General features: G+C 41.0%; 1 protein-coding gene across 4 annotated transcripts in view; it reads left to right on the top strand.

The window, feature by feature from the left end:
* The window catches only part of Ncoa2 (nuclear receptor coactivator 2), a 258130-nt gene extending 252878 nt beyond the window's left edge, over window positions 1-5252 (top strand). For all 4 annotated transcript variants that reach the window (XM_042665844.1, XM_042665840.1, XM_042665843.1 and 1 more), the window contains one exon: window positions 407-5252. In XM_042665844.1, coding sequence (XP_042521778.1) covers window positions 407-418 — 12 coding nt within the window. In that variant the 3' untranslated portion in view covers window positions 419-5252. The remainder of the gene's footprint in view (window positions 1-406) is intronic.
* Window positions 5253-15361: the final 10109 nt, after the last annotated feature.

Genomic DNA, 15361 nt, shown 5'->3' with positions numbered 1-15361 from the left:
CCTTGTGATGCTTTCATAAGAAACTCAGATATTGGGCTGGGAAGGTGCCTCAGTGGTAGAGCGCTTGCCTTGCATGCCAGAGGCCCTGGGTTCGATTCCTCAGCACCACATAAGCAAAACGAAAAAAGCCGGAAGTGGCGCTGTGGCTCAAATGGTAGAGCGCTAGCCTTGAGCTGAAGAGCTGAGGGACAGCGCCCAGGCCAAGAGTTCAGGCTCCACAACCGGACCCAAAAAAAAAAAAAAAAAAAGAAACTCAGATATTACAACTAGAGGCATGCCTCGAGTAGTAGAGCTTCAGCCTAACAAGTGTGAGACCCATAGTTCAAATCCTAATACCAAAAAAAAAAAAAGACAAAACAACAACAAAAAAACTATTTTACAACTTTCTATGTATGTTTTCCTACAGAAATACTGCTGACCTTGAAGGTAGCTGGTTGCTTCATTCTTCAGCTGACCAGGCTCACTTGCTCAAAACACTTACCAGTCTGGAGAGCTGTGTCTATTTGTTTTGATCCACCTGGCCTGTGGCCAGTTCTCCCAGAGCTTGATCAGCGGACAGCTGGGCCTCAGCCCCAGCATGGAGCATACTCAGGCTGCCGCCAGTGGAGGAGCCGCCTCTTCTCCTGACAGCCCGAAGCCGCATCCAGACCGTCGCTCAGTCTGTTCACTGCATTCACCTTAGTGCAACTTAGATCTCTCCTGCGAAGTAAATGTTGACAGGCAAACTTCATCCCCATGTCAGATTGAATGTATTTAATGTATGTATTTAAGGAGAACCATGCTCTTGTTCTGTTCCTGTTCAGTTCCAGACACTGGTTTCTTGCTTTGTTTTCCCTGGCTAATCAAATTAGTCTAGTTCAGAATATCATGGTTTCATCTGGGGAAAAGAAAAGAATTCTTGAAAATTAACGTGAAAGGTGTCTGAGGCGAAGGCTTGCATTTGGGAAGGAAGCAGGGCAGACACATGGACAGCGCGGTAGGTACAGACACGCTCGATAAGAGAAAACCAAGAGTCATAATTGCACCTTTGCAGAAAGCTCTAAAGAACACATTGCAGTTTCCACTTCTGAGCAGATGAAAAGGAGCCTGCAAGAGGCTGTTAATATTAACAAGTATCTGTTCCATTGTTGTCATTGTTAAAAGCAACTAGTTCACCTAAATCATAGCTATTCTAAATTGAGTTCCCTTTACAGTGATCTGACACATCTCCCTTTCCCTCATCCTCACCTTCCCCTCTGCCTTCCGTAGCCCCTTGCTTTCCATGTTTCAATGTCACATAAGCTACAGAAGCCAGGTAAGCCCTTTACTTCCATAAATGTTTTGCCAGCTACTCATCAGTTGCTAACTATTGAATTTCAGAAAAAAATGCATTTACTGGCAAGGAGAGCAGCGAAATTAAGCCTTGGTTCCAATCAAGCTAAGGATACCTGCTTTGGATGCATGATTATTCTGTTCCCAGCAGCTCTGGCCTCCAAAATGGGAGAAATACCTTGTGTATTGAAATTGACAGCAGATATCACGACAGATTTCACCTCTGCCATGTGTTTTTTATTTTGTTTTTTAGCAGTGCTGACGAAGCCGAAGTTTTGTAAGGTACACAAAATCCGATTTATATGTAAACAAGCAATAATTTAAGTTCTGAACTTAAGTGTTTTAATTGTATAATTTTTGTGAGGTATACATATTGTGGAATTGACTCAAAAATGAGGTACTTCAGTATTAAATTAGATATCTTCATAGCAATGTCTCCTAAAGGTGTTTTGTAAAGGATATCAATGCCTTGATTAGACCTAATTTGTAGATTTAAGACTTTTTATTTTCTAAACCTTGTGATTCTGCTCATAAATCATTTATCTATATGATATGCAGCCGCTGTAGGAACAAATTCTTGATTTTTGTATGTTTATATTCTTTCTTAATGAACCTTAGAAAGACTTCATGTGACTAAGCAGGCCACTTTTATGGTTGTTTTTCTTGCCCCTTCCGCCGGGGATAGCCTTTTATTAACTGGGCTCAGTTTCAGACAACCGCAATACCAAGAAACTGATGACCTTTTTTGAGCTATTGTCTCCGCAACCCTAGTACACATACTTTCTTACCTAAATTTCACAGTGATATCTTTTTGATGTCTAAAAAGCAAAGCATTTTATAATACCGCATTAGCCAGGCTTTTTAGGAACAGACAAGTCCCCCCCACCCTTGGAATTTGATTATTTTTGGCAGGGTAAAAAAAAAATGTACAAAAGTAGCTCCCTTATTTATATTTATATCTCTTTCTATCTGCAAATTATGGGACTATGGAAAGAGATACAGCCCAAAGAGAAATGGTAAGTAGACAGTCTGAAAGTGTTGCTCCATACTAAAGAGACATTCTAGAAATTTGCATTTCAATACTTCTTCCCGCTTTGAGAGGGTTCTCAGTACTGGGAGGTGGCCAAGGAACCACACTTCTTAGCTGCCGCCAGTTCACACGTTCCCTCAAAGGCTCTACTTTTCTCCACCAAACTGTTGGGTTGCCCAGTTGAGACGTCAAGATGGCAAGCAGGTGTAGGCCCGAACTCCAGGCCTCATCCAAGCCATGAGGCTCGTGTGGCACACAGTGTAACGTGACCAGTTTATAAGTTAATTGTTAGAAATATATGTGAGTTAGGGTGACTTTTAACTTCACTCAGCACAAAAGAAAATGGAATTTAGACCACAGATGTTCAGTTTTGAGTTTTATGCCCCTTTTCACTATAATTCACCCCCAAATATCCACATAGCCATCACTGTTTATTCATTGGCCCTGTGTTGGGATGTATATCCCATATCAGACAAACTTGCAAGCCTGTCATACGGGCAGGTTAGAATAATTCATGATCATATGTCTAGAAAGGGAAAGAGAATATAAGTCCTCTTATGGTTCAGATCAAGTAATGGATTTTTTGTTTTACATCTAATTAGGAAAAGAAAATCAGTGAAGTAATCCTCTGATCATATTGATCACTGTAGAAGCAAAAGCCAAATCAATTCCCTTGGTTATCAGTATTTCTCGTGCTGTATACAAGAAATTGGTTAGACTGAGTACTTGGTTTTTGTTTAATAGACGAAATAATCAGTGTTTTACTTAATATTACTAAATGTGAAAAACATAATGTGAAAGTATGCATACATTAACTAGGTTATAAAATCCATTTAAGTGTTCATGTAATGTGGTAAGGTTAAAAGTGAAGTGGGCTGTTTTACTACAATGAATTTGGTTGACTGGAAGATAAAAAGGCCCCTCCCCCACGTGTATCTCTTACGGCCTGTAATAATTGAAAGCAATGTTTTTGCAGTTTGTATGATGCAATTTTTAATCTGTGTTTAAAAATGGAGTTCATATGGGCTTAACGCATGAACTGGGTGGCACAGATCCACTTGCAGAACCCAAAGATACACAATCAATTTTGAAATGCAACTTAAGCCATTAATTGTTGGTGTGAATTTAAAATTTTCTAGTGTTTATATGGTAGTATGCTGCCTAAGAGCAAAGCATCCTCTGCACAAAAGAAAATTACTGTAGTGGCTTCGATTTTCATTAGAATTTTCTCCCTGGTGTTTCTTTATAGACTAAAACAAAAATCTTTTAAGTTTCTTACTACAGGTAAAAGCTATGTGCAAGAACCTCAAAATGCTAAAATCTAGCATAATGCCTTAGATCTGTTTTTCAGTCTTGTATATTCCTACATAGCTGTCTGATGTATTATATTTGTATAGTGAATTGTGTACAATTTTTGAATACGTGCATCATCACTTGCCCTTTATGTTCCTGAGTAGTGATGATGGTACATTTCTGCAAACATTTAACTGTCTTTTTTTTTCCTTTGTCATATTTGTGGGTTTTATTTGTACAGTTCCTCATGAAGTTGCATCTGAGATGTGTGTATATGAAAAGATTATACAAGGGTAAAATTAAGCAATATATTAACTATGGTTCTTCAGGAGAAAGCGTACAGTGTTCAGGTTGTGATTTATTTTCAAAACGGAGTTAACTCTGAACATCACTTTGTTCACCTGCATTGATGTTTGTATTTCTAGTGTGAGCAGTTTATGCAAAGGTAGATATATTCAGAGAAATTTTAAATACATTTATGCAAGTTAATATTGCTTTGCTGATGCTTTTTGCTTATTTGATGTTAAATAATGCTATTGTAAATAAAGATTTCTGTTGTTATTGCATCATTTAATAAATTTTAATGCCTTCGGGTTTTACATGGCTTTAGAGATTTTAATGTAGTTATGTTGTATCTTCTTTCATAATTGCATTTAAATAAAAAAATACCTTACTTGTCTTTTAGAAAGTTTTTACCCCACTAGGGGGCAGTTAACATGTTCACAGCACTTTAACGGTTCATTTTCTCAGGAACGAACCTATTTTACAGATTATTGATTTGAAACCAAGAAGAATGATTACACATGGGTCAAATTTGTCCCTAAGTGAATTACTAAATGTTCCTACTATTTTCACTATCCTGTTCTTTACTTCCCCAAATCTATGAAAACAATGTGAACTTTGACTAGCTTCTTAAGGCATAAAGGGTTAGCAGATTGATCTGGTAATAATGGGTGAACAATGCAAGTAAAATTCCTAAAACTCAGGTCCTAAACTCTGAAATAGATGACCTGAAATTGTACTTTTTTCTTCTGTTTTTTCTCTGAAGTAAGAGTCTGTTGAGCTGTTACATACAGATGGTAGCCTGAAGAGGAACAGGTCCTGACAGGTTCTGCAGTGGCCAGAAGCAACATATTTCTCCAGTTACCTTTCTCAGAAACACCAAAACAAGATGAAAGATTAGAAAAAGCTACCAATGCCACTAACTACGCTAACAGATTAAAAGAAAGGAAAAAGGTATCCATTAGAGCTGGAAGTATGGCTTACTGCCTCTCTAGCAAGTGTGAGAGTTCAAAGCCTATACTGGAAGAAAAAGAAAAATTTATAAGCCCACAGTGAAATGCTAAGAAATTAAATACTAATGCTAGGAATGGAAGCAAGAAAATACACAGACCCAAAAAAGCCAGTGAGTAACTCTTGGAATGATGGAAATGTCCATTTGGATGGCTAGAATATACAAAAATCAATACTACCACACTAATAGACAATGTTTTTAATTTATTTAGATGATCCATAAAATTGTAAATATTTGTGGAGTACCATCTAAGGTGTCTACATGTATAACTGTATGTATTTATGAAGTACCATGTAATGCGTCAATACATTATACATTGTGTAATTTTTTTCTTTTTTTTCTTTGACTGTGTGATATTTAAATGAAGATAAACATACCTCTTCAAATATCATTTGTTTATAGAAAAAACATTCAAAATCATTTCTACTAGCTTTCTTGGTTTGTTTTATTTTGGGGTTTTTCTAGTGTGTGTGCCAGTCCTGAGGCTGAACTCATCATGTGCTCTACCACTTGAGCCACGGCTCCATTTTCAGCTTTTTAGTAGTTAATTGGAGATAAGAGTCTCATGGACTTTCCTGCTCTACTAGCTTCAAACTGTGATCCTCAGATCTCAGCCTCCTAAGTAGCTAAGATTATAAGCATGAGCCATCAGCTCCTGGCTCATCTATCTTTTTGAAATATAGGGTCCACTATGATTTCCTATACTATATCATTACCTATACTTGAAGACACACACCAGAATTTACTTACCTGTCAGTACCCAGTGACATCTCCCAATCCCTTGCCTCTAATAACTAGTTTATAGATGCATTTCCTAAATAGCCCCCATTCACAATCACCAAATACTGCAGTGTTTATCAAATAGAATTACTTCTTTAAGAAAAACCAAAATGGAGCCATGCCATGAACCCAGAAAGACCCAGGCTCCAAAGTCATTACAATTCCATCAGCATCCAAAAGACACAACTGAAAAATACATGTAAGTGAGAACTCCTTAAGAAGAAAAGGATACAGAAATTGTACTAAAACAACATATTGGTTAATAGGATAGCCACATCAAAGCAGAAATCAAGAGAGACTGCAGCATAAGTATAAGCATACTATAGAATCAAGATTCCAGTTGTAATCCATACGAATCATTTTAAAAGAAAGGTGCTGAGGTGATTACTATTCAGATCAGAGAAACCAAATACTGAATCCTACCATAGTAGCATGCCAAATAGATCGGCTAGGCTAAACATAATAAAATAGCAATTAGGATATGTTTACATTGTTGGAGATGTAAAGACCCTTTTTTAAAGACAGGCCCTCACTTTGTCGTCCAGTTTGCCTTTAGATCTGTAGTCCTGCTTTAGATTCCTGGGTGCTGGGATTACAAGCATGAATCATCATGCCCAATAAATGAAAGCATTCTTTAAAATGCTCACAGGATTGAGGGCATGGCTCAAGTGGTAGATAACCTGTCTAACAACTGCAATATCATTACAATACATTAAAAAATACAAAAGAAAAACTGATGAGCTGGGAAGGTGGCTCAGTGGTCTACCACTTGCCTTGCATGCATGAGGCCCTGGGTTCGATTCCTCAGCACCACATAAGCAAAAAAAGAAAAAAGCCAGAAGTGGCGCTGTGGCTCAAGTGGTAGAGCACTGGCCTTGAGCTGAAGAGCTAAGGGGCAGCTCCCAGGTCCAGAGTTCAGGCCCCATGACCGGACCCCCCGCCCCCCAAAAAAGAAAGAAAAACAAAGTGTGACAATGTTCATCAAAATAAGAAAATGAACACAGTAAGATCACATAGTGAAAGCGAAAGATGGCTAATAAATACTAGAAGTTTAGCGCCCAGTACGGGTGGCTCATACCTGTGATCCTAGCCATTCATAGCCAGCTGGAACAGGAAAACCTATGAGAAGCATTGCCAATTAACCACCAGAACAGAAGTGGAACTGTGGCTCAAAGTGGTAGAGTACTAACCTTGAGCAAAAAATCTCAGGGACAGTGCACAGGCCCTAAGTTCAAGCCCCACAACAGACAAGAAAAGAAAAAGTTATTCAGCATCACACATTACCAAGATGCAGACAAAAAGTGAGACTTTTGCATCCATCTGTTTGGCAGAATTAAGAGTTAAAACTGTGGGCTAGGAAGGTGGCCCAGTGGTAGAGTGCTTTCCTCACATACCTGAGGCCCTGGGTTCGACTCCTCAGCACCACATAAGCAGAAAAATCAGAAGTGGTGCTGTGACTCAAGTGGTAGAGCACTGGCCTTCAACTGAAAAGCTCAGTGACAGTGCCCAGGCCCAGAGTTCAATCCCCACAACTGACCAAAAAAATGTTTAAACTGGGCACCTATGGCTCACACCCATAATCCTAGCTACACAGGGAGGCTAAGATCTAAGGGTCACAGTTCAAAACCAGTCTGGGCAGGGAAGGTCACGATACTCTTATCTCCAATTATCACAAAATTCAAGTAGAGCAGGGGCTCAAGTGGTAAAGCACTAACCTTGAGCAAAAAAGCTCTGGGATAGTGCCAATGAGTGCCCTGAGTTCAAGCCCTAGAACCAGAACCAAGAAAATAGTTTAATCATTGCCACAAAGATAACCATGAGTGTGGTGAGAACAGGAATGCTTTGCTTTGGCACCTGGAGTATGTGTTAGGAAAACTTGGTAGGATCTGTCTAGCGTCTGTCTCCCTTTGGTAGAGTCTCACTTACGTGTGTTTGAACTTTTTTTATTTTTTTGGTTCCCTAGTTGTACTTGGCTTTTGGCTCTTTCTAGTACATACAGTTTGTTTTTCCTAACTTCTTGAAGCTGTTAAAGTATTCCATTTTCAACCCTATTCTCTTCTAATAGCCTATGAATTTTCTGTTTGCTGCTTTCAGCAGTATGCCACGTGTTCTATCTGCTTAGCCCATGAATTACAATTTCACATTCTAACTCCTGGGGTGGAGGTTAGTAGTAGAGCTTGCCTAACAAGCCCGGTTCAATTCCCAGCACTTCTAACACACACACACACACACACACACACACACACACACACACACACACACACAATTACACCTTGTGGTTCTTAGTTCTGTCAAGTTTTGCTTCTATTGTCCATGTAGAAGCTGCACATCTGTTCAAAATGGCTCATTATAATCCCTTAACCTTAGTTAATCTTTCTTTGTCTCATATGCAAATAAGCTTACTAAAGCTAGGTTAATTCTACATGTTATATCATTATCCCTTAACTTTCAACATAGTAAACAGCACAAAAGTGATCCTTTATTAATTTTCATTTGGTTTTCTCTCAGAGATTTGAGAAGTCTTTCTTCATTTAATTATATTACTTTGCTCTTGTATCTTGACACATTGCTAGGCACATGGACACACATGATAGTTATATGTGCTCATAAGTTGACCCTTCAATCATTCTGGCTTTTTGTTGATTAATTTTCATCTCACAGACTTTTCTGCCTGGCCTGGCTTCAAACCTCCATCCTCAGAGCTCTGCCACCTGAGTAGCTAGAATTACAGGTTTGAGCCCCCAGTGCCTGGTTACAAAGGCCTTTTTAGAAAGCCATAAACACGTAAGGACAAGGACCATCCAGGCAGAAAGAATAGCAAAACCTGAACCTGGAAGTGAGGTAAAAAGAGTGGTAGCTGGTTTTGTAGGCCATGAGTGGCATGGCAGTGGTGAGAGGCAGAAAAACTCCACAGGATACAGGCCCACATGTGGCCACATCTGCTCCTAGGCCCAGCAAACAAGTTCCCTTGCCTGAGGAGAGGAAGTGAAGACCTCTTCTCCACAAAGGTTTAATAGGGGCAGGGGTGGGAATGGGCCTTATCTGAAATAACAACTACAGTTATCACGTGGGTCCCTATCCCCCCACCCCCCAATCAACTCCCCCCAATCTGAGTGTCTCCACAAGATGAGAGCATCCCAGAGAAGAACTCACTTCCAACAGGTAGCGTCTGTGGCTCCCAATGGCAATGCCGAGATCATCTTACAGTGAAGGCCACTCACAGTCCTCTCCCCACACAGCACAAAGACAAACTGCTGCCTCTTGAATCTCCTACCACAGCACTGGTGCAGCCATTTAGGCTCTGAAGAACACACCCTCTATTCACAGGACCGTGGTTCAAAGCCTTCCACCCAGAGGAAGGTGGTTCCAGTTCTTCCACCAGGTGGCGCAAAAGGATTCTAAGCTCCAAGCTGCTGTGCAGAGGGTCCTGCAATCGGATTTTCAGAGCCTGTGGAAGAAGCAGTCAGCAGTAGAAAAATGTGCAGAGTGAACTCTGGTGTAAGAATCCGATCACAGGCTCCTATGTCATCTGCAGCAGGGAATAGTTGTCCCTCCGAATCTGTGGGGGTTGATCAGCTTCTCGAAGCCCCAAGGTTACAAAATCTACATATAGACACTTGGCCCTTTGTATAAACAACACAGTATCCACATGAAGTCTCCCTGTAGACTTTAAATCATCTCTGGATGGCATAAAATAGTTGATACAATATAAATACTATGTGAACAGCTCTTACGTTGTTTTTTGTTTTCATTGGCACTATACCACTCAAGCCTCACGTCCCCTTCCAGGTTTTTTGTGGCTCATTGGAGATAAGAATCTAATGGAATTTCTTGACAGAGCTGGCTTTGAACCATCATCTTCCGATTTCAGCCTCTTGAGTAATTAAGATTATGGTATAACCATAGGACATCCTCACCTGGCCCTTATATTGTTAAGAGGACAATGACAAGCGGGAAAAAAAATCTCTATGTATCTTCAGTCCTGACTCCAGTCTTTTCTTTTTTAAATTTTATGATTTAGTAGTTGTCCAGAGAACTTAAAATCCACAAATCAGGTTGTGAATACAATGCTTCTTGGCCGGTGTCACCCCTTCCTTTGTTCTCCCCCATTTTCCCCTTCCATCCCTATCCGCAGATTACATCTTTTTTTTACATAATGTACATTGAATATAATGATTTCATTTAATTACCTTTTCTCCCCCAATTTTGTGCCCTCCCCTTAGCCACCCCCAGAATGTGTTTCCACTTTCTGGTATTCATTTTGATGAACAAGTCATTAGTTGTTCAAGGGACTTACACTTGGGACTGCTTCCTTAAGTATACTATCAGTCATGGGGCTTGAACTCTAGACTTGGGCTCTGTCCCTCAGCTCTTCAGCTCAAGGCTAGCACTCTACCACTTGAGTCACAGCACCACTTCCAGTTTTCTGGTGGTTTATTGGAGAGAAGAGTCTCACGGACTTTACTTCCCGGGCTGGCTTTGAACTGTGATCCTCAGATCTCAGCCTCCTGAGTAGCTAGAATTACAGGCATGAGCCATCTGCACCCGGCTTCCAGTATTTTTCAATATGTAACTGATTGAATCTGTAGATACAGAGGGCCAATTCTCTATGCACTTTAAGAAACAGCTCCTAAACAAAGGACCTTTCTTAATTTGGCCTATGGTTTTTAGATGGCTCTGTATTCTTTACCTCATAGATGGTGTATACATGTGTACATCTGAGGGAAGGAGGGAGAAGAGCACAGAATCAGTGAAAAGCAGGTGAAAAAATTATAGCAAAGGGGCTCATCAGCTACACTGGATATTAATGGAAGTGAACTAAGTAAGCAACTCAAGGGCAGTGAAGGGAGGGAGGAAATGAGAGAGAAAGAGGAACAGCTGATACTACGCAAAAAGAAAGAAATGTACGTATCACCCAATTTGTAAAAAAAAATTAGCTTTATTGTTAAAGGTCATAGAGTTCATAAGCAATGTAGATTAAGATGATGATGACTATCATTGTGAGGATTAAAAGGTATTTGTGACTTTAAAATAAATAATTTTTTTAAAAAAGAAACAGCTCCTAGCATCTTACTGGCCCCTGGTAGAGACAGAAAACAGTGACCAGAAAACAGAGATTTACCATACATCCATAAGTCATTGCTGTGAACTGGGTTCCACTGGACCTAACATGTCATAAAGGCACAGGTGCTCAGCGGTAATCATACAATGCAAGTGATTCATGATGATAAGGCCTGAGAGGGGCAGATGAGACAAATAATCTGCATGTACAGGTTGCCTGCCCAGATGCCCATGGCCCCTGCCACAGATGAACCAGTGTCTCTCTCTCCAGGGGATCCCATATGACTAGCAAAAGAAAGATAATCCCAAGCTTTACACAGATCGGGGTACAGCTGAAAATGTATATGAGCTATATTGAGAGCTGGCCCTGAATGAGAGCAAGCTTTCCAATGGAGCTACAAAAGGCAGAGAGAGAAACAGAGAGAGACAGAGAAGGGGGAGGTAGATAAATAGATAGAGACAGTTAGCTGATACAAAGATGATAAATACAGATAGATGATAGATATAGATATAGACAGAGGATAGATAACTGGTAAACATACATGTAGATGATAAGGATGATAGGTGTTAGATAAACAGGATAGATAGGTGGTACATAGATTGACAGACTGATAAGTAGATGGATGATAGATGATACATAATAGATACAGATAAGTAGATGATAAATAGAGGTGATTGGTAGACCGACAGATGCTAGATAGATCCCTTTAAACCTAAGGAAAATGGCCCAAGGTAAGTATATATGGCTGACCATTGGACGTAAATAGTCTACAATGATTACAAACCTTATGCAGAACAGAGTGCTTCCCCACTGGGGGGCCCCAAACACTAAGCTAAGCTAAGAGTGAGTGAGTGACCAGAAGAGGGAGTCCCAGCTGCAGCGTCCTCCTCCTAAGAACTTTAGTGCAAACCATGCTGGAAAAGGTGGCTTTTCAGCATCTGGTCTCTTCCTTCTGCTCCAAGTGCTGGCCATTTCCCCATCCACTTGCCTCTTCCAAGGAGAGACCTCACAGCCCCAGGTTAACCCCCTCTTGCCCAGTGGTTTCTCAAGTTCTTTGGACAGTTTTCTAGTCTGAACAAGAAGAGTTCAAAATTCCAAGATGTTTAAAAACAAAACACCAAGAGACCCAGCCATACCATTCCTGGGCATCTATCTAGAATATTACAAGCCAGGACACTAAAGATACCTGCACATCCATGTTCATTGCTGCGCTATTCACAATAGTTATGGACACAGCCCAAATGCCCTATGATTGGATCCAAAATATGTGGTACTTGGTCTGGGAAGGCGGCTCAGTGGTAGAGTGCTTGCCTTGCATGCATGAGGCCCTGGGTTTGATTCCTCAGCACCACATAAACAGAAAAAACCAGAAGTGGCACTGTGGCTCAAGTGGTAGAGCGCTACCCTTGAGCTGAAGAGCTGAGGGACAGTGCCCAGGCCCAGAGTTCAAGCCCACGACTGACAAAAAATAATGTAGTACTTATACACAACAAAATTTTACACAGCCATTAGAAAGAATAATATGTCATTTGCAGGGAAATTGATGGACCTAGAACAAATCGAAGGAGGATACTCTTAGGAGAGGAATACAAAGGCACAATGCCTATGTGCCCTTGATTATATAAAATAATATTTATTGAAATGAACTCCAGAAAATGGAAACAGGGTTTTTTTTTTTTTTTTTTTTTTTGCTGTTTTTGTTTTCTTTTCTTTTTGCCTTTTTTTTTTTTCTTTTTTTGTCTTTGGGAGGGTAAGAGGGCCACAGAAACAGAGAGACAAAGGGTAAGCAAATGCAGCAAGTTGGCAGACCCGAGTGAGGGTTGGAGGCTTCTGAGAAGTCAAGGGGACAGAGGCAGGGGTGGATGAATTAGAGCCCACCTCGGTATCACAGAAGCAGCTGGTAGGGCAGGGCATTAAGGGGAGTCAGCTGCTTCCCTCCCCCCCCCCCACACACACACTCACTACACACACACAGCAATCAAGAAGAGCCTAAGGAGCAGATGAACTCTGGAGTCAGGGGCTGGACACTCAGGTCAACTTCCCAGCCAATGGAATTAGCAGATAGATCCAGCTGGAACCAATCTCTACATCTGCTTCTACTGGGCTGCCTCCAGAGTGAGCAGAGTAGTAGCTAGCCACCCTAACCTCACCTTGTCCTGTTGGCATGTGACCATTGAAGGGTTGGGCATGGAGAGTATTTCCATCCCTTGGCTTCTGACCCTACAGAATAATTACTAAATTATTATGATTCTATTACTTCTCTTTATTTACCTTATAGAAAGATTGGCCTTTTTGGGGGGAAGAGGCGGGGAGCGCCCTCTCATCCTGGGTGAAAGTGGGAGGGCTTGCTGGTCTAAGCACTGCCTGGACTTGAAACCTACTGCCTTGGGCAGGAAAAGAAAAGGTGATTTATGTCCTTTCTTAGTTTCTTGCCATGTATGCTTTTGTCCCAGCTGTCTTCTATTCCTAACTGCATAACTGAGGCCAAATACCTGTCCCACACACCTAGTACACACTTGTATATTTAAAAGTTAGAAGAAACTGGTGTGGTAATGCATGTGTGGCAATCTTAGAACGAGGGAGGCTGAGGTAGGAGGATCACAAGGTCAAGGCCAGTCTGAGCTACTAATGAGGGACTCTGCCTCAAAAAAAAATCAATCAATAAAAGATTGGTGAACTAAATCTTGGTGTTTCTAATCTAGCCTGCCTGCCTGCCTGCCTGCCTTCCTTCCTTCCTTCCTTCCTTCCTTCCTTCCTTCCTTCCTTCCTTCCTTCCTTCCTTCTTTCCTTCCTTCCTGTCTGCCTGCCTGCCTGCCTTATTTATTTATTTAGCCTGGTGCTTGCTAAAGCTAAGCTGGCATAATACTGCTCAGCCACACCTCCAGAAATCTTAGTATCTTAGTGCTGGTTGGTTTGTGTCTGTTTTATAGGATTTCCCCTTATTTGCTCCCATTTAAGCCATTTCGCTTCTAAAATTTTAGTTTTTTATAGTAAGAAGGACTCTTATGTGCAGTTTATCTTTGGTCAGTGGGGAGTATGTCTTTTCTATGCACATGCAAGGCAGATGTCAACTGTAAAGTGTGAAGGAGTCCAAAACATTGGAAAGAGTCCTGTTACGTTGATGTGTTTAAATACTGATATCTTAATAATAATCCTTCAGCAGCACTTAATAAAGTTACAGGCCAATAGGTTACTTTAGTATACTGTCAGATTGCTGGCCTCCATTTCTAACAGATATGTGTCAGAAAAGTCTGTTTCCAAAATGAACTGAGGAGTTAAAAAAATATAGCTGAGAAAAATTGCTAAAGTCCAGGCTAGGAAAATAGGGCCTAATAACTAATTCATGTTTAGAATTTTTTCCTTTTCTTTTTCCAATTAGTTCATTTCTCAGTTGGAGACCAGAAAGGAACCTCAAATGTACCCTTAGAGCAGCAGACTGTTAAAAAAGTGGGCGTCAGTTTGACTCTGGTGGCTCACACCTGTAATCCTAGCTATTCAGGAGGCTGAGATCTAAAGATGGTAGTTTGAAGCCAGCCCAGGCAGAAAAGAGTCTATCTCCAATTAAATAGCAAAAGGCCTGAAGTAGAGGTGGAGCTCAAGTGGTAGAGCACCAGCCTTGAGAAGAAAAAGCCAAGCAGTAACTCAGTGAGACACTGAGTTCAAGCCCCAGTAATAGCATGCAGAAAAAAGTGAGGGTCAGAGTCTAGTGAGAGTGTAGGCCTATAATCCTAGAATCAGAGAGGTAGAGGCAAGAGAATCATGAGTCAGGCCATCCTGGGCTACATCATATGACCCTGCCTCAAAAAAGTAGGGTCTTGGGTGCTTGACAAATAGTAGTGCACCTATTTGTGAGGCCCTTTTACAAACCTCAACACACACACACACACACACACAACCTTTGGGGTTCAGGAGTCAATTCTCCATTGGTGTGTACACATCTGAAAAGCAAGTCTGCCCTCTCTTCACAACTGTTTTCATAGACACACTTGGAAGAAAGAGACATTATTTCCCTCCAGAGCCAAAGACAGGTTTTCTTCCAACCCTGAAAGACACAGTGAAGAGCAAACATGTTCACTCCTCATTATAATTGTAAGAGCTTCTTGCCAGGCGCCAGTGACTCACACCTGTAATCCTAGCTACTCAGGAGGCTGAGACCTAAGGATTACGGTTCAAAGTTAGCCTGGGCAGGAAAGTCCGTGAAACTCTTATGTCTAATAAACCACCAGAAAACCGGAAGTGGTGCTGTAGCTCAAGTAGTAGAGCACTAGCCTTGAGCTGAAGAGCTGAGGGACAGGGCTCAGGCCCAGAGTTCAAGTCCCAAGACCTACAAAAAAAAAAAAGCCTCTCAACCCAGCACTCCAGCAATTCACCCATTCTTCCACCCTCTGAAAAATGCTGACAGTCCAGCTACTGTAGGCTATTACTAGGAATAATGAATCAACTTGCATCTCTTACCAGCATACTAGTTTCTCCTATCAACAACAATGAAGCTTCAGTAGCTCCCTTGGTACTTGCAAGTAGGGTAAAATCTCAGACTCCTTAGAACCTTTTTTTTTTTTTAATGCCAGTACTGGCATTAAAATGTGTGTGT

The sequence above is a fragment of the Dipodomys spectabilis genome, unplaced genomic scaffold (genome assembly GCF_019054845.1).
Source record: "Dipodomys spectabilis isolate Male_0828 unplaced genomic scaffold, ASM1905484v1 ptg000015l, whole genome shotgun sequence".
Lineage (NCBI taxonomy): Eukaryota > Metazoa > Chordata > Mammalia > Rodentia > Heteromyidae > Dipodomys > Dipodomys spectabilis.
Note: the sequence above shows the minus strand (reverse complement) of the source record. Positions and strands in the feature narration are given on the sequence as shown.